This window comes from Polyodon spathula, chromosome 4 (assembly GCF_017654505.1).
Source record: "Polyodon spathula isolate WHYD16114869_AA chromosome 4, ASM1765450v1, whole genome shotgun sequence".
NCBI lineage: Eukaryota > Metazoa > Chordata > Actinopteri > Acipenseriformes > Polyodontidae > Polyodon > Polyodon spathula.
This window is the reverse complement of record NC_054537.1, coordinates 40,059,163-40,077,813: the sequence shown is the minus strand read 5'-3', so window position 1 is coordinate 40,077,813 and position 18,651 is coordinate 40,059,163. Positions and strand designations below refer to the sequence as shown.

Here is an 18,651-nt window from a genome sequence, read left to right as displayed (position 1 = left end):
CGTTCTTAAATTACTTCATGAAATATTCACATTTACTCTCCAGAAAACCATTTTTTAAATGGATATTTCCACACACTTTTTTTGTTTGTTGCAAAAACACATCTTATAGCGAATTTATATTTCTAATTTCAAACATATCTGGTCTGGTACAACAAGAGGCTAGTTTGTTTGCCTTATCTTTCAGGAAGCTGGTTGCTTTTACTGGTCACTTGCTAGTTAATATCACCAGCTCAAAGAGTGTTACAGGTGACAAAGCATGATGGTCAAAAGAGGAAACAGCTGGTTGGTTATTGACATGAAAAAAAGGTCCTGATAAGGACAGTCAATCTTTAGATTAAATTGCCAATAAGTTCAAGACTATTTGAAAGCAATGCCTGCAAACATACATTTTAAACTAGTGTAACATATATCATGTTTTAAAATTACAATAAAAATATATAACCAGTATTTCTTTCAAAATTACACATTTGTGACCCATATAGCAAATGGAAGTTATTTTGGTAGGTACAACCACTTTAAGAAAGGGGTTTAACAGAATCAGTGAGTAAACTTGCTACTAAAACAGAAATACATTTCAAGCATTAAATAAAAAATAAAAAAGATGGATATTTACACATGTAGAAACAGTCGAGAATCTTTAACAGCCAGTCAAGAATCTTTAAACAGTCAAAAGAATTTTTTGGAATACTAAACTATTTGTGAATAGGTTCCAATAAATGTTTCATATAAAGAGCAACTTGATATGGGAAGGAATTACCAGAGCAGTATTAACTAATGTATTCTTGTTGTTAACTAGTAAGTAGCGGGGTCCTGGAAAATATAGTGTTACACATCCCCATGTGTTGCTACAGCTGTTCAAATAACGTACCTGTAATTATTTTTTATTGTTAACATCCTGACAACTTTTTACACTTATAACTTTAAAGTCTGTTTCAAAGCTCTTTTCAAAATGTCTGCTCTAGTGCACTGATTACCCACATTGTCAAAGTGGTAGCACAGCAATAACAAATCATGGTGTGGTACTGAACAAAACCTCATGTTTTTTTTTTTTTTATGTATCCTTCCAGCAGTGATTTAGAGGACAGATCTCAAACCCCAGTGCACTACAGCAGACATTTTGAAAAGAGCTTTGAAACAGACTTTGAACTTACAAGTGTAAAAAGTTGTCAGGATGTTAACAATGAAAAGAAAAATTACAGGTACATTATTTAAACTAGCAATATGTGGGATTATAGCGCTCTGTTTTGTCAGAACCCTGCTACTAACTCTTTAAATTTCACTTTGTATCATTTTCTTTTTCATCCCATCATACTGACATTTTAAACAGTAAATTATAGAAAGTGAATCTAAACAAGAAGGAAAAATGTTATAATTTCACTAATATTCTACAAGTTGCTCTTTAATGGTTTCAGTTTGAGAGAGATAATGACAAAGACATCACCTCAGGTTATACTTTTTGGCTGATCTTTTTGTTTTTACAGATTGTACTTTGGTTCTAGTGAACCCTACTTTTCACACTAGAAGTACAGTCGAGTCCGTCCAGCCCCCCACCCCACCCTTAGGTGTTTTTTTATTTTGTTTTTTTATAACTACAACACAAAAAGTGACCTTACAGTACTTAAGGGAAAAAGCTGGCAAAGAAAAAAGCCTGGAAAACAAAAAGATCAACAATAAAAATTAACTTGTGAGAAGTCAATACAGGCATAATCTTTGACAGCTCATTTTTACTTTGTTGGGAAAAAGGTTTTTGTAAATCTGTCCCCTTTAGCTGATCATCTTATCTGTACCCTTAAAAGTTTGCCACAGTGGGAATTTCAGATGTAACACTGTCCAATGGCTGCCAATGACAGTTCATGAGGGAGTCATACAGCTCTTCGCTTTTTTCCATAAATTGTCTGTTCATTGTGTCAATATCAGGTTGAGGGTCTGGATCTATTAAAGAAAATAATAACAAAAAAGTATTAGACATATTTCCCTCCAGTGATAAATAGCCCATGCACAGAGACAAACTTGGATGAGCAACTCAGCCAATCAGGTGTCAACTTGTAAATGTACATGAATCAAAATTAATCAGCCACTGAAACTAGTTTGCAAATGTTTTGGAGGGAGAAGTGAATATTCATCTTTCTGTTCGTCAGGGAATCTGTGTGTTTAAACTGTTTCTTTTAAAATATTAGCAAGGATAAGGAAACACCTTACAACTAATCACAAGCAAATAGTCCTTTACCTGTTACCTTATCTAGCCCGTTATGACTGAAACTGACTTGCAACAGAGCTTTCACATCTTACAACATACATATTATACGCAACGCAGATAAGAGGCTCCCTGTTGGAGAAAAGATGGTTCAACATTTTCATTTGTTATGTGTTTATTCCTGCATGTGATAGAATGCTAGCAGTCTCAAAGCCATATACATGTTATGCCCCCTGCTATTGATACCTTTTATCTCCTGGACACATCAGTATTTTAATATTCTACAAGAGCAGGGCTCAAAATTAACGGCGGCCATGTGGCAATTGCCGTTGGTGCCCTTCTCAAATGCTGCAATACCCATCAAAACGTATGTCGATTCAAAATAATTACGGCTGCAGTGCCCTTGCCGCTACAGCAACTAGAGAGGCCTGTACACACCAAATTAGAAAGTGTTTGGATCCAAACAATAACATGATTACATGATGTGAAATTAAGTTACATCAAAAAAAAAAAACAGATTGAGCAGAGTTTAAAACTTTAAATAAAACCGCCGTCAAGAAAAGAATAATGAAAAGCTACCGTTCGACATTTCTCAGTCAATAACCTCAGTGTATGTCTTACTAACTTATACAAACACATTAAGTGGAGTTATTTACTAGAAGTAAATAATGTCTACTCTGTGTTATGTCTCCTCAATGTAATGTTTTAAAAAACTTTTTTTTTTTTAATTCACTGAAAGCATTCACATCCACTGTTTTCTCTAATACTGGTGTAGGTCTTTGTTTACCGTGATTATTCTGTCTCATTATTATAATACTGCTCTCAATGTGGGTCAAACACACATGACCGTCTACATATGAGAACTGCCCAATTAGTTTAACTAATGTACCACTTCATGTTTTCTGTTTTTTTTTCTTTTTGTTTCTTTTGTCACACTTGCCTTCAACTAGCTCTTCATCAGTATCTTCTGTAGCCCCCAATGACTGCTGGAACTGAAATATAAAAATATTAAAGTAGGTGACTGAACTGATTTACATAGACAGTATTTTCAATTTATTTTTGTAGCAAAATGCCCTTGCAAAGTTGGATCAATTTTAAACTTTGTATGGATATATTATATTACAAACATTTGTTACATGTTGCCAGCATCAGCAAGTTTTTTATTTATTTTTTTAACACCAAACTACTAAATGTTCACATGACTGTAGCATATATAAATGGCAGTGGAAAATCTATTGTTCTTTGCTGAGCATGGATGACTGATGGAACAAGAGCAAATCTGAGGATAACAGTTTTTGCCAAAAATTGTGGATGTACCAAAATAAACTCTACTACTATTATGTGACAAACCAAGTAGATCTGCAATAACAGTGGCTGCTGTGAATAGTGCAGCAGCCGACGAGGGAAAGACCGCCTGACAGCTGATAAGGAGAAAACAGACTCCATGGGGGCTGGTTATCCACCATAGCTAGCAGTATTCAGCTCTATGACAAGATGCTGGAGGCACCAGTGTAAATAATGTTTTTTTTTGTAAATTAATTTGAAAGTGTTTGCAAAATAAAGTGTGCTAGATATGGCAGGGCTGAGAGGTTAGAATTTCCTCCCTACCTAACTGAACTCCATGTGCAGCATGTGGCCAGGTGTTGATTGACATACTGATTATCAATTAACCCTGACCACATGCCTTTAAAAAGGAGTTGAAAAGTCAGCCCTTGGTTTTCCATTTTGTTGTTCTCTGTCAGCAAGCTGGAGTTGAATTGGCTGATAATCCTCACGACAGCGAGTACGAATCAGGGTGAGCAAATAAAGCAACCGCTCGTAATCACCATGTGTGTTAACCGGGATCTGAGTGCTCAGCATAGGGGTTAGTTTAGGGGATTTTAATCCCACCCCAGTTTATTTAGAGTGTGTTAGCAAGAACATTCCTGGAGCAGGCCCTCCCTTTTACTGGGAGCAACTGGACTCAAACTTCTATGCAATAGGAGTGTTATTTGCACCCCTACCTTAGGCAGCCCAAAATTAGTGCTAATTGGGGTCTATGCAACTAGCCGCTAGTGGAAGACATATTGAATTAACCACAGTTTACCTCTAATGAAGGCATTAGCCAAATATTTCTAAAAGTTTTTAAAAGCATAATTTATGTTTTAAGTTATGGATGAATTACCTGTGATGTAGCCTGGGACTCTGTTGAAGCTGAAGTGGTTGTAGTAGGAGGAGCCATCCCTGGAGCTGTCGTTGCAGCTCCATAGGGTCCATATCCATAGTTATAGCTGTTGTAAGGGTCATATCCCCACTGTGAATAGTAGTTCTGATACTGCTGGTAATACTCAGAGTAGTTGTGATTTTGATTTTGTTGATAATTGGTTTTATTACTGAAACAAAAACGTTTTTGGTTAACCAGTATGGAACAGAAAATGCAAAATGTTTAAGTCAAGCAGGTCTGTTCAATTTATCTATAGGTGTTTTTGATCTTAGTACCACCATTGGTTGGTTACTAATACAAGGTGCATTGGGTAGCAATGTTTTGTATATCTAACATCTAACTATGCAAGGAAGTCTAATGTTTTCCTGTCAGAAAGAAATATATATTTTGGAAGCAATAAGCCTAAATCTGAAAAATTCTCAAATGTCTGGCATAGAAATGTTATGTTGGTTCCACCTGCAATGAGCACACATCTGCTAAGAAATGAGTCATAAAACAGACAGTCACCTGGGCTTATAACAGTAAGCAAGTTGAGAAGATTTTACCTTTTAGCAATTGCTATACTAATTCTGATTGGTTTTCCACCAAGCCCATTTGCATTTTGACACTCTTCCATCGCTGCCTTCTGCTCATTCTCATCACTGAACTTGACAAATCCATAGCCCCTGTGGAATCCAGCATTCATACATATCAACAAGGTTATCCTTGGGTAACATAGCTCTAGACAAATGTTTTGCATTAGGAGCCATAGCTCCAGGCCAAAAAAAACTGGTCACCAAATCCAGTTGTTGATTGCTACCATATCCAATTGCTTCAAATACAACAACTTGCTAAGACACCTAAAGTGATACTAAAACAGTAAATCACTTGTTTGTTGCCTCATTCTGCTGAATGGTTAATCTAAGCAGCTAATGACTTCAACGAACACAGCATGTTTATATTTTAGATATAGATAGTTGTGTACAGTCGTAATATGGGAAATAGCATATAGCTAATAGCAAAAATCTTGCATACTCAGTGTTAGTTAGTTAAGTCCTGATCTGAGAGCATGTGACACAACCAGCTTTTTTTTCAGTAAAAACAAGTTTCAGTAAGTTCTGTTACTTACTATATTAAACGCAACAATGACTCAACAGTTATCCATCTTCCACAGGCCATAATAAAAAAAATGCATCAAATTAGCTCAGTTTTGAAAATCATTTGTGCTTCTCATCATGAAACAGTCTAATATTAATACTTACCGTTTTGTTACAAAACATTCTAGATATTGAGAAAAGATAAGGAAAAAAAACAAACATGCTTTTTGAAAGGCTCTATTCAATTGGTGTTAATTAACATTATAATTTCAGACAGTTAACGATAAAATAGTGAAATTAAAACCAGACGTTAAACACATCCGCTAACATGTTCTAGGACAGTGGCTCTCAAACCAAAAGATTTGGTGACAGCAGTTGCAGTTACCAAGGCAAGTGAAGGTTGATTGTAAGCTTACTAGACAGGGTCTATTGGGGATCACTTTGGTGGTTACACTTGGAGTCTGGATCATTAAGGAATACTTCTGGCACAACAAGGTGCACCCAGTTTTTTTTTTTTTTTTTTTTTTTTAAATCTAAACAAAAGCTAATTCATACAACAAAGCAAAATGCTCAATTGAAGAGCTACTGTGGGAACTGTAAAAACCTGCATCTCTGTTTACAGAGGGAAATCACACTGTACCAATAGGCTTTCTGAGCTACTGCTAAAATATGTTGTGGAACGCATTTGTCATTCATTACTGCAATACTTAATCATAAATGCTTAGATAACCCTATAAGAAGACAAACTGCTAACTGAAATACAAATTAATCAGAGATAAAAGTGAAGTAAAAAATAACAAAAACCGGAAAGTGGCAGGAATCTGGGATCCACTGCCGTGCTGGATTTTTTGCTCAGGAACAAAAATGAAGTCAAGATTCAGATTACACCTGAAATTAAAATGTATTGAAAATAAGTGAACTTTAACTGCTGGTTTCACAACCCAGTGATGCCAGTACGAGAGTGAACAAAACACACCTGTCAAGCAAGTATCCAGTCAAATAAAGTTGAGAGAAAATATATATTTAGTTTAATTTGAAATCTCTTTTCTTACCTGTGCACAGGAGCTGCAATAAATGTTGTACAACATTTTCTTTTCTTTTAATGTTCTTGTTCCTTTTGGATCTCAAACACAGCTTTTTTACATCAGAAAGTCACCCCCCTTTTAATTGTTAAAGGTAACAAAAGAACTATGTATACTTTCAATTGCTGCTGTTAATTTCTATTTTTGTGGCACCTTCCTTTCCCTCCTGTTTTTTGAGCTTTAATAATAACTAGAACTGCCAGGCAGTTTTACAGATCCCAAGCCCCAGTACAGTACCAAACACTTAGCAATTAATGGAAGAAGCGGGTTTAGTTCTTGGTATTTTACAAGTTTGAAATCAGTAACTTCACCAGTTCTCCACAAGAAGATTTTGAAAGTTTTTTCCAAAAAATGCATCGGGTGGCCATCTTGGTTCACGCACAAACACCATTTTTGAAAAAGTTAATTGTACTGACACAGGCATGATGGTTTTCAGATTTGGAATTAATCAACTAAACCGTTTTTAAATTGAAGCAGTTCTAAATTTAATTTGTTGGTTTGGTTAATTTAATGTAGGTCTGGCAGCCACCATGTTTAACAAAACAACACCATTTTGCTATATCTGAATTCTATTGTCACCGCGATGATGCCTGCCAAGTTGTACTGTAAGTTTGTTAAACGGTTTTTGAGCAGAAGCAGTTTGTTTGAGCGTTTTTGCGACTTTAGTGTCAGCCAGTTTGATAGTAAAATTTATCGCAGCAACTTCTGCTTTGAAAACTTGAAGCATGTTTGGTTGCTGAAGACAAATGCAAAGTTTGAGATCAATCGTTCACCGGTTCCCAAGATGATTTTGAAAGTTTTAAAAAAAAAAAAAATATGTCAGGCCGCCATCTTGGTTGATGCAGGAGTACAATTTTCTTTGCATTTGAACTGCAATCTGCACAGGGTTATACCTACCAAGTGTCATGTTGACTGGTTACACAACGTGCAAACAGGAGCAGTTTGAAGTTTACGGAATAATAATAAGAAAAATCCCAATAGGCTTCCCAGCCATTTTGGCTTGAAAGCCTTCCACTACTACGATTACTAATAATAATAATAATCCTAAACATTGATCCTACAAAAGAAGCCACATAAAATACTTTCAATGCAGGCACACACAAGGCAAGAGCTCTTGAACTTGATCCAAAGACATGCCCCCATACCTTCTGTATTGGTTATAGTGGGCTACACTTTGGAGTGCTTCTGCTTGTAGGGTATGGTTTGCTCACTAACTTCTTTAGTGGTTTTGCAAAGAGGAGACGATAACCTATCTATGGATACCTCGATATTTAGCGAGCAAAGCATCTAATGGGGTAAATGGGGCAAAACAGGCATGTAATATAGGGTACCGCTATGCTTCTGAAGAGTTAAAATGCTTGTATTTAAGTATACTGTATATTGTTAAATTCTGCTGCAAATCAGTAGCTTTCCAACAGACTTTGGGTTTAGAGACACCTGCTGGTGGAATATGTGTATTACATATGCGACTTGAATGTACCAACCTATCATCGAAGAAAAGGGTTTAGTTTATGAACAAAATACTTGATGTAAATAATATGTTAACTTATGTACTATTGTAAATAAGTGGGGTTTTGAAGCATGTAGTGGCATATTATTGTTTACTGATTTTATTTTAGTTCAGTCTCCCACCCCTGTAGTTGTGTGTGCCTTCATGTCCAGTCACTTTTATATGTTTCCACCGGTCAGGTAAGATGTGTTTAATTTTGCTCGGTTGTATTGTTATGGTGAAAAATGGGTTGATTTCTTTTAGTGATCAATCATTCTATCGTGCAAAAAAATGCTGTATTGGTTGAGAACATGTTGTAAAATAGAAATATCGATCTGATGCCTTATTTGAAGATACAAATAAAACGACTTTTTATGTTTCCACTGGTCAGAGCACAAACAAACCTGGCATCTGTGAATTACTGCCACCGGGCATTGCTGAGACTGTCTGCTGTGCGAAAGGAGACCAGTGAATGGGGACAGACAACCAGGTTGAAGACCGTGAGACGTTACACTGGTGCTTTCCTTGGATTCGCTGATCAGCATACACTGATCACTGAGGCTGCAAACGCAAGTACTACAATTGAAAGCCAAGCCGTACTATCAGTGCACGTGCACGGTATTGATAGTACAATATACTGTTTTGTAAAAGTTGACTTTCACAATATTGTTTATTGTTATTTACGTTTTGTAATGTTTTCGATCCGTATTTTTGTGATACACTGAAATGGCGGGTGCTAATGAGACAAACCATGTTTTCTCAGAAACAGTCAGACACACATGCTGACAGTGCGGAGGTTCGTTTCCAGTCATGCTAGTAAGCTTTGACTCTCCTGGTTACAGTAGACACAAGGTTGTTTTGGATAATAACTGTAATGCAAAGAGATAGCCCTGTCAATCAGTTAATATGGGAACATGGTTCTGACTCCTTTTCTCCCCCAGTGCCAAGTGCTCCAAGCACTTCAACTCTCAGTAGTACTTCTTCTCAATGGGAGGATATGTTTACAGAGCAGTTAACACAGCTAGTCTCTCGCATTGGGCAGAAAATTGGGAAATCAATTGTTGCAGCACTTGCTGATAAAATAACCATTTCTCAGGTTCCAAATGACGGCTCTAGCATGTGCAATCAGCCTAATAATTTGACTTCTGCCAGTTCACAAACCACTGATTGGTCCAAGATTAGCTTACTGGTTTGGCTTGACTTCAAAGAACCACCTTTATTTAGATGTGTGCAATCTGATGAACACAACATACACGACTGGTAGGAGTTGATGCATGTGTACCTCCAGAGAAGAAATTATTCAATATCTGAACAGTCTGAAGTGATCATGTCCAGAGTAATAGGCCGTGCTAAAGATGTTGTGAAAATAGGACTTAGAAACAATGGTATAGATGCACAGAAGAACCCTGATGCAATTTTTGATATTCTAAAGCATCATTTTGGGGAAGTGGCTTTGTCATCCACCCCCTTGGCAGATTTTTATTCGACTCTGCCTCTGGCAAATGATGATATTTTAGATTATTGGATTAGATTAAATAAAGCCACATAATTGGTAGTGGAACAGATACAAAAGCAGAGCAAGAAAGTAGAAACTTAGAATATGAGGTGGCAATGATGTTTGTGCACCACTGCCCTGACCTTGCATTAAAAGGCATTTTCAAATCTAAACCTGCTAGTAAATGGACCACAAGAGAGATCCAACAGCTGATTGATGATCAACAGAGGGAGCAAAGATCCCAAACTGCTCCCATTTCAAGACTTAATAGATCCCAGATATCCTCTGCAATTGAACCACAGTTAACACAGGACCGTTCTCATCTTGGGACAGTATCTGCAGTTACGCATGTGCAGAGTAATGCATCAAGTGCAGTTTCTCTCAGTGTTCCTCAGAGTGACATCACGGCAATGGATTCCATAACAAAACTACTGGAACGAGTAGTAGCCTCTACTAATAATCAAAATCAGAAATATAGTACAGTGCGTGTTAATAATACCACACAACCCACTTTTGCCCCCTTTTGCAATATCTGTAAAACCAATAACCACAGTACTAAGACACACTGTATAGAAAACAGGTTATGTTTTAAACGTTATTCAGCTGGTCGCTCAAGCAGATACTGTTCAAGCAGTCAACACAACAGAAATCCAGCATGCAAACCCTGCTTCAAACCAGGAACTAGACGGCCTGCACTCTGAGGGGGTTTGTGTGGGCAGAAGCAACGTTCCACCAGTTTCTGATGACAATTATATAAAATCCATGTATCTTGATTCTAGTTCTGGTGAGCCAAATACTGAATTTATATTTCAGAGAACACAACATGTTGTAAAGAGTGACAGTTTATTCTACACATCAGTCACAATACAAGGGACTTTGAGCTTAAAAGCCTTACTTGACAGCTGTTCAATGGCATGTACAATAAGTGAACAAGTCCAACAGGACCTGCTGTTGAGGGGAGCCTTACCTGATGTCTCCCTAAAAGATTCATATATATCTCTGGTAGGCTCTGGTGGTTTGCAAGTATACCCTACAGCAGTGTATGAGTTAGCACTAAATGTATATAAGTGTAATCTACTGGTACCCATGTTAGTTGTTCCGGGCCAACAAGAAGATTTAGTTATTGGTACCAGTGTTATCAAATATCTGCTAGGAATTGTGGGATTTGCTGAAAACAGGTCAAGCTGGGAATTCAAATGAAAATGACGCATTTCTAAACACGTTGGCCAGTTTGACAAGATGGAGAGGAGACCACACACCTGACAAAATGGGTACAGTAAAACTTCAACGAGACTTTGCACCTCGTTGTGAACATTTAGTGTGGGGAAAACTCTGCACTGTGTTAATAGAGACGACCAATTCTAAAGCTAAACCCCGTAACATTCTAGTTGGCAGGTCCGTGTTTCCACTGTATGGTGACAAGTAGATCCCTGTCAAGGTAACAAATCTTCTAGATAGTTCTATAATGCTAAAAAAAAAAATGCCAAATTAGCAGATGTCTATCCATGTATAGCATTAATGGACCTTGACATGATCATACAAGGAGAGGACAAAAATCAACCCAATGGGATCTGTGAGAGTACTAACACAAAGTAAATTGGATAATGGTACATTATTGGATAATTAGTCTATTAAGACTACATACCCATTAGAGCTTGTCTGTCTAGACTTCTGGTCAGCTAAGGGATCTGGTAATAACAGCATAGATGTTCTGGTCATAACTGACCATATTACAAAGCTTGCCCAAGCCATTCCCTGTTCTGGTCAGACTTCTCACCAAGAAGCTTTGGGACCACTTTTTCAGTGTCTATGGTTTTCCCAACGGGATTCACTCCGATCACGGAGCTTGTTTTGAAGCTAGACTGATAAAAGATCTTCTAGAGATAGCTGGAACAGAGAAGTCCCATACGACTCCCTACCATCCTGCTGGAAATGGCTGTGTTGAGAGATTCAATAGGACGTTGGGGAGTATGATACGAGAACTACCTCCACGTGCAAAATACAAATGGCCTCAGATGTTAAGCACCCTAACTTTCTCATAACTGCACGGCTCATGAAACAACAGGTTTTGCCCCATTCTATTTAATGTTTGGGAGGATACCCCGCCTCCCAGTTGACATGTTTGGTCCAGTTCTCCACAATGATAGTGCAGGGGATTAGGATAATTACGTCACCAGTCTCCACAAAGATTTGCAGGTAGCCATGCTAGAAGCTCAGAAACATACCATCTGTCGAACCGGGTACTGATCAGACCAGGTACTGTTCGCAAATAAGGGTGTGAGGGGAAAGCAAAAGTTGGCAGACAAGTGGCAATCAACGAAGTACATAGTGGTGGATAAAGACCCGAACATTCCTACTTACAAAATTAGGAGTAAGCTTACAGGACAGATAAAAACTGTCCACAGCAATCTGCTGATGTTAGCTAACTTCCTTTAGAAGAACAAAGTGATGCAGATTCTAAATATTCATCTGCCGAGGAGGGTGAAGAGGTAGTCTGTTCTGAAGAACCAGACACAGAAAAGGAAATGACAGGTATCGATGAAGATGTCATTGCAACAAAGTGTGAACAAGGTAGAGCAGATGCAGCTTCAGAATCTGATACCAACACTGAATCTAGCCTGGATGACATTTCAGGAGTGGAAGATACCACGAATGATGGTGAGAACCATGAAGAGCACACATCAGCTGTGTTAGAACCAGAAAATGGATAGTGTTGATGGTACTGTGGAGCACAGGAGCGATTTGCAAAACCAACCTACCAGTGATGCCAGCAAATGTGGAGAAATCAGAACACGTTCAAATCGTTTAGTCAAGTCAGTGGATAGATGGATCTACCACCTGAACACTTCAGTTCGGAAATTTTCCAAAGGGGTTAGCCAATCAATAACTATCTGATCTTCTAAGAAATAAGAATATATCTGTTAAAATCTTCATTTTCTGAAAAAAACAGGGTTCCAATGACAAGTCACTTCAGTCGAGGTTCTTATACTCACTTGAACATTTTTGCTGAATTTGGAGGAGGCGAGTGTAACGGAGGTAAAATGTTTGTATTTAAGTACACTGTATATTGTTAAATTCTGCTGCAAATCAGTAGCTTTCCAACAGACTTTGGGTTTAGAGACACCTGCTGCTGAAATGTGTACTACATATGCGACTGACAAATGTACCAACCTATCATCTACGAAAAGGGGTTAGTTTATGAACAAAATACTTGATGTAAATAATATGTTAACTGCTTTTAGAGTGTCTCACTAATGAAACAGCCCTTATAAAATGTACTATTGTAAATAAGTGGGGTTTTGAATCGTGTAGTGGCATACTGTTTATTGTTTTTATTTTAGTTCACTCTCCCACCCCTCTAGTTGTGTGTGCCTTCATCAGGGTTGCCAGTTCCGCTTTAAAACCGTGGAATTGGGCTTCTATTTCCACAGAGTCGATTACAATTTTACCTTGCTGCTTTCTACAATATTTTGGACTTCTTTTCATGCTTGGTCGCTTATGTTGAAAATGGTTAACACTGCAAAAGTCTGTTCAATTAAATATCATTCTTGTATACAAAAGCATTACACATGATCTACCAGGTTTTTGTTTTCTCTGTAAGACACAGGGGGTTGATTGCAGAGTACCAAAGTTAGTCCATTTGATGTGTCTAACTAGTGGATTAAGCAGGTTTAGTCCACTTGCTTGGACTAAAATTAGTACACTTGTTAATCCTGATTGCAGCGTACCAGACGATAATCACCAGAGATGGATCATCTGCTAAATAGGACCAAACAAGATTCCGATTGCAGCATACCAAATCGGACGTGAGATGATCCTGTTCAAGTAGACTAACACAGTATGTGAAGTATAAGACTAACTTAGTATGTTTGGCTGTCCTACGTTTATATAGCACATTTAAAAATAAAGACAGCGCCACTATTCTCTGAAATGACATCTGAAAATTATTTAAATTAAAAGTGAAGCCTTTTGAAGCATTTTGTTCAGTACGGTTCGCTCGCCGATGCAGAGTCGCATGAAGAGCTTCATGCTCAGTGCAAGGTACAGTAGACCCGCATAACCCAGTGTTTTTTTTAAAGCCATAAACAAGCTGAATAAAGTGATAGAGTTTTAGAATGACGTTTCAAGTCACGTGATCCTTATCGCGTGTCTTGAGCTGGTGGGCAGGCAAGCCGTACCTCTGATTCACTTAAATCGGTTTCAGACCTTAAAAATAGTTTAGTTTGCGTTTATGAAAAAAATGGTAAACACTTGTGTAGTCATTGGCTGTTGCAGTAGGCACGGACGAGACAACATTTCATTTTATAGGTTGCCGAGGGCCATACAATTGCAGGGAGAAAAAATAAAAGACATACCGCAACGAAGATTTGGCAAGTGATAAACTAATATATCAAGGGCAGACCTGAAGGAGTGCAGCTACTTGTCCTCAAGAGTATGTTCACAACATTTCATTTACTTTTCATACTTTTACCGCATTACTGAATAGTAGTTATTTGAAATGCCTTGTTCCAGAAATACAATATAAATAAGTTAGAGTAACATAAGAATATAAATTGACCAACATATATTTAATGATTAAATACCTCAATATAGTAGTTTTTTTTTTTTTTTTTTTACAAATACCTCAATATATTAATAATTGTTTGATTTTTGTAACATGCAGAATGCAGTGTTATCGCAATGATGATTAGAAAGGAGAATTCCTGTATGTATGTATGTATGTATGTATGCATGTGAAACATTTGTAAACGTGCTATTTGTTTTATTATAGTGTTTGGGTCTTTTTAATTTTTGTGTAAATGTAACATGGTATCACAAATAAGATAAAGTTTTAATGACACAAAGGTTGTTTATGATGCACGTCTTCACCTCTCTAACCCATCCACAGATAAACTGGTTGTATAATTCCAGTCCTTTGTAGCATCTCAAATCTTCAAGGGTGTCTGGGCTAGGTGTACTAATCATATAATTTATTATGGCTGGGAAAACAAACGCTTTGCAATAACTGCACGTCCTGGCTCCATCTTTACTCAGAAACAGCAATTATGTATCAATATGTACCAATTATATGTATGTTTTCACTGTTTCTTAGATCTAATTTCCTATAATGGTGATAAAATGCTGTTGTTTCTGACATTGTTCAATGATGTGTATCGGTGAAATTCACATATGAGCCCACCCGAACGGTTGCTAGGTGATTTATGATGTCATGTGACCGGAAATGACGCACAGTGATGGTTGGGCTTCTTTTGGGCTGCTTTTTCAGGTCCAGTTGGCTTTTTTTTCTCAGAGATCTGGCAACCCTGGCCTTAATGTCCAGTCACTTTTATATGTTTCCACCGGTCAGGTAAAACGTGTTTAATTTTGCTCTGTTGTATTGTTATTGTGAAAAATGGGTTGATTTATTTTAGTGATTGATCATTTGAAAGTGCAAAAGAATGCTGTATTTGGTTGAGAACATGTTGTAAAATAAAATATCGATCTGATGCCTTGTTTGAAGATATAAATAAAACTATTTTTATATGTTTCCACCGGTCAGAGCACAAACAAACCTGGTGTCTGTGATTTTTTGCAGCATGGGATTACTGAGACAGTCTGCTGTGCGAAAGGAGACCAGTGAATGGGGACAGACAACTGGGTTGAAGACCGCGAGACATTATACAGATTTGTTAATATTTTAATTTCTGTTTTAAAGGAGCGATTTTTTTTTTTTAAATACTACCAATATATTAATTGAGCAAGATGTGTAACTGAGTTAAAACACACAGGAAACGGACACGCTGCTTTGTAAACTACACCACGAATAAGGAACCGGGAATAAGTAACCAGCTTCTAGTTGGTCTCATGCAGACTAGTAAAAAATATGCAGACTTAGTTATTGTACAGGCACAAGCATACCGTCAGTATATTTAACAGGAAAGCATTTACAATAAAGGCAGAGACGGTGCTCATGCCTAATTTATGGATTATTCCAGGAGAGTATTACAGGCTTTGTCAATAATGTCCGCAATCATACCTTAAGCCACCTGCTTCACATAGAAATCTATGAGATGTCCTATTACCTGTAACACATGCAGTCAATGGGGAGAGGAAAGTAAGCACTACTGTGTCAAGATACAGGGGCCACACCTTCTGTGTCAAGATGACACAGGCCACATGGATTATATGTCATATATATATATATATATATATATATATATATATATATATATATATATATATATATATAAAAAAGTACTGATTCCCGTCTCCTTAAGAGTGAATCCTTACAACAATTTAATTGTTCGGGTTTATATGAAATTCTTTATTGGATAGTTACAAATCTAACCTATATATAAAATGAAGGAACATTTAACAGTAATTCCCAGTTCTTACATCAAATCTATTGCCTGTGCTATGTATGACTTCAACATAAATGTCTATGTAAACAGGCACTATAGTCTACAGTAGGTCATTTCGTTCACTGTGCTTAATTCATACTATGTGAATTAAAAAAAAAAAAAAAGTGTTTACTTTCTAAACAAACAAAATGCTTAAACACAGATAGGACTACTACAATTTGAAGTCTAGTATTGATTCCCATGCAAAGTCCTTCTACCTGGAATTTCCAAAAGGGTCTGTAACCACTTTGCCACCTTTGCAAGAAGCATATTTCTTCACAAAAAATTCATAGAGCTGGAAGTCATCAATTTCAGGGGTGAGGTCTCCAACAAAAACTGAATACTCAGGGCTGCAAAAAAACATTATCAAAAGACAAATATTAAAGATGTGTTTGCCACACAGTTTGTAACTGAAAGCTACAGAAAATATGAATAGTGTACATTTTCATCTTTGTGGGACTTGCAGTTCAAGTTTTGGATGAAACCGCAGTTGTATTCTATAAATCACATTTTAAAATATGACAATTACTGCATTAAATATATGTAAATATACATGTGTTAGAAAAATAAACAATCACATGCTATACAGCTTCAATATGATTTGAGTATGTATGGGTAGCAAGAATGACACTGACAATAGCAGTTATGCATCATCAGGGTACAATAAAAAAGTGCATCAAATTGCAGATGCACTTTTTAGATAAGAATAATAAAAAATGACTCACTCAAATTAGAGGGGTCAACTTTGCCCATCCATGTTTAATGTAATGGTACCAGTACAGTGAATGCCAATTCCTTCAATGTAAAATGTGATGTTTCTGCTTGTGACTCATTAAAATGAAAGAAATTCAAAATACTCACCCTGTATCTGGCCTTTTCCCATAGGTAGCATAATTTAACTTAAACTTTCTTGGCTGTTGTATAAAAAAAAAAGTAAATAAATAAACAGGCAGTTATTTGGTTTTCAAAGTATACATTTGCCCACCTCCCCACTCCAAAATTCCTTCTATATCCTTCTAGGAAGTATTTCAAGGATATATATATATATTATATATATATATACCTTCAATATATATATATATATATATATATATACACATTCAATAGTGTCTGATTCAAATGCTGTTTATACTTTTTAGATGTAAATGCAAATTAAAGGCTTTTAATGAAACAACATTCACTGACTGGTCAAAAAATTAAGAGAATGTAACTGAAATTGGAATATCACCTAGTTGTGTTGAAACTATTAAGAAACAGTCATAACAAAGCAGTGGCTGCAAAAACTAAGGTGTACATTAGGTCAGTGTCCCCCAACATCAGCAGAAAACCACCAACAAAAAGAACAGTTCCGCTTGCACGCTTGAGAAATTATGTTTCAAAAAAACATCGGAATACTTAAATAGGGGGTTTGGCCCGGCTCTACACTTACTCACTGTCGTGACCCTGAGCAAATCACAACCTCCTTGTGCTAGGTCCTTCAGATGAGAGGCAAAACTGAGGTAAGTGACTTCAGCAACAGTTGTATACTTCACCTCATCGTCTCTGTAAGTTGCTTTGGATACAATAACTAATTTAATAATGATTACTTACTGGGTTTGATCCTGGAACCAGCTTTCCGTTGAGCCTAAGTACGCATCGATTAACGCCAGCTTCGTCTGCTAATTCCACGAAGCAATACCCTGCAGATCCACTATTGAATGAAGAAAACCAGAAATGTGCATATTCCATTAACAATTAATAAAATACACAGTACATGTTAATAAAATGTGGGCTGTTCCTATTATTTAAACACATTTTACAACCCCTAATTTTTATACGTTTAAAATTATTATTGTGTTCATGTTAATGAAGTACACTTACCCCGTCACTCGGTGGCAAATAATTTTAACGCCATATGCTGTCTCTCCCATCGTACTAAAAGCTTGCTTTATAAAATCTTCATCCATGTATGGATCCAGCTAGATACAAATGTCAATAATGTAACATTTAGAGAGAATATACTGTTGTATTGTAAAACGCATTATTTCGGTTAGGGTTTATTCAGCATATTTTTGTTCCAATAACTGTTTTGTTATTGTGTGGATATTTGTTTTCATGAACCCTACTGAAACATAAACAAAATAAGATGTAGTGTTTTTGTTTTGTTTTTATTTATTTATTTATTTATTGGAGTGAAACAGAACATTGATACAAGATCAGGCGTTTACCACAAACGTATAGTTTATACACATGACATGTGTCACATCCAAATAAATAAGGTAGGGCTTGGCAAATCTAATTTAAGCGCAACAGCTGCGATAAACTATCAGCGATCTTTTAGTTATTTAGTATTTGTACCGATAATACAAATTATATACAAGATCTGCCCAGTATATCTGAAGCAGTTATATTTACAATAGTAGCCTATATGTATAAAATATGTTTCAAATAAATTAAACTCAAAAACATTTCAGCATGTTTACCAACAAATATACTAAACCAACGCTGTACCGGTGTACTGTTCGGCTGTTGCTACAGAAATGCACTAAGTATATAAACACAGTGACAACTGTAGCACAACAATAAACAAGTAAAAGATACTAACATCACCCATCCACAAACTTGCCATTCTATTAAACATTTTGTTTTCTTCCACAATATGAAATCAGACGGAATGTCTAATATACAATTAGCCTGGACGCTTACAGGACTGCTTCTCCAATTATTATTTTTGTTTAGTTTCTGTTGCAAAC

At 36.6% G+C, this 18,651-nt stretch overlaps 1 protein-coding gene across 2 annotated transcripts; it reads right to left on the bottom strand.

Moving 5' to 3' along the window:
- Positions 1–1,149: 1,149 nt before the first annotated feature.
- LOC121314534 (tRNA selenocysteine 1-associated protein 1-like) lies at positions 1,150–18,637 on the bottom strand. Of its 2 annotated transcripts, XM_041247919.1 has the most exons (9): positions 18,504–18,637; positions 17,780–17,877; positions 17,510–17,609; positions 16,781–16,833; positions 16,138–16,269; positions 4,943–5,062; positions 4,359–4,566; positions 3,135–3,186; positions 1,150–1,932 (listed from the first exon to the last, which is right to left on the bottom strand). In XM_041247919.1, the coding sequence occupies exons 1-9, from the start codon at positions 18,537–18,539 to the stop codon at positions 1,790–1,792; spliced, it is 942 nt and encodes a 313-aa protein (XP_041103853.1). In that variant the 5' UTR covers positions 18,540–18,637; the 3' UTR covers positions 1,150–1,789. The 2 variants fall into 2 exon arrangements, with proteins under 2 accessions (XP_041103853.1, XP_041103854.1); XM_041247920.1 differs by lacking the exon at positions 4,943–5,062.
- Positions 18,638–18,651: the final 14 nt, after the last annotated feature.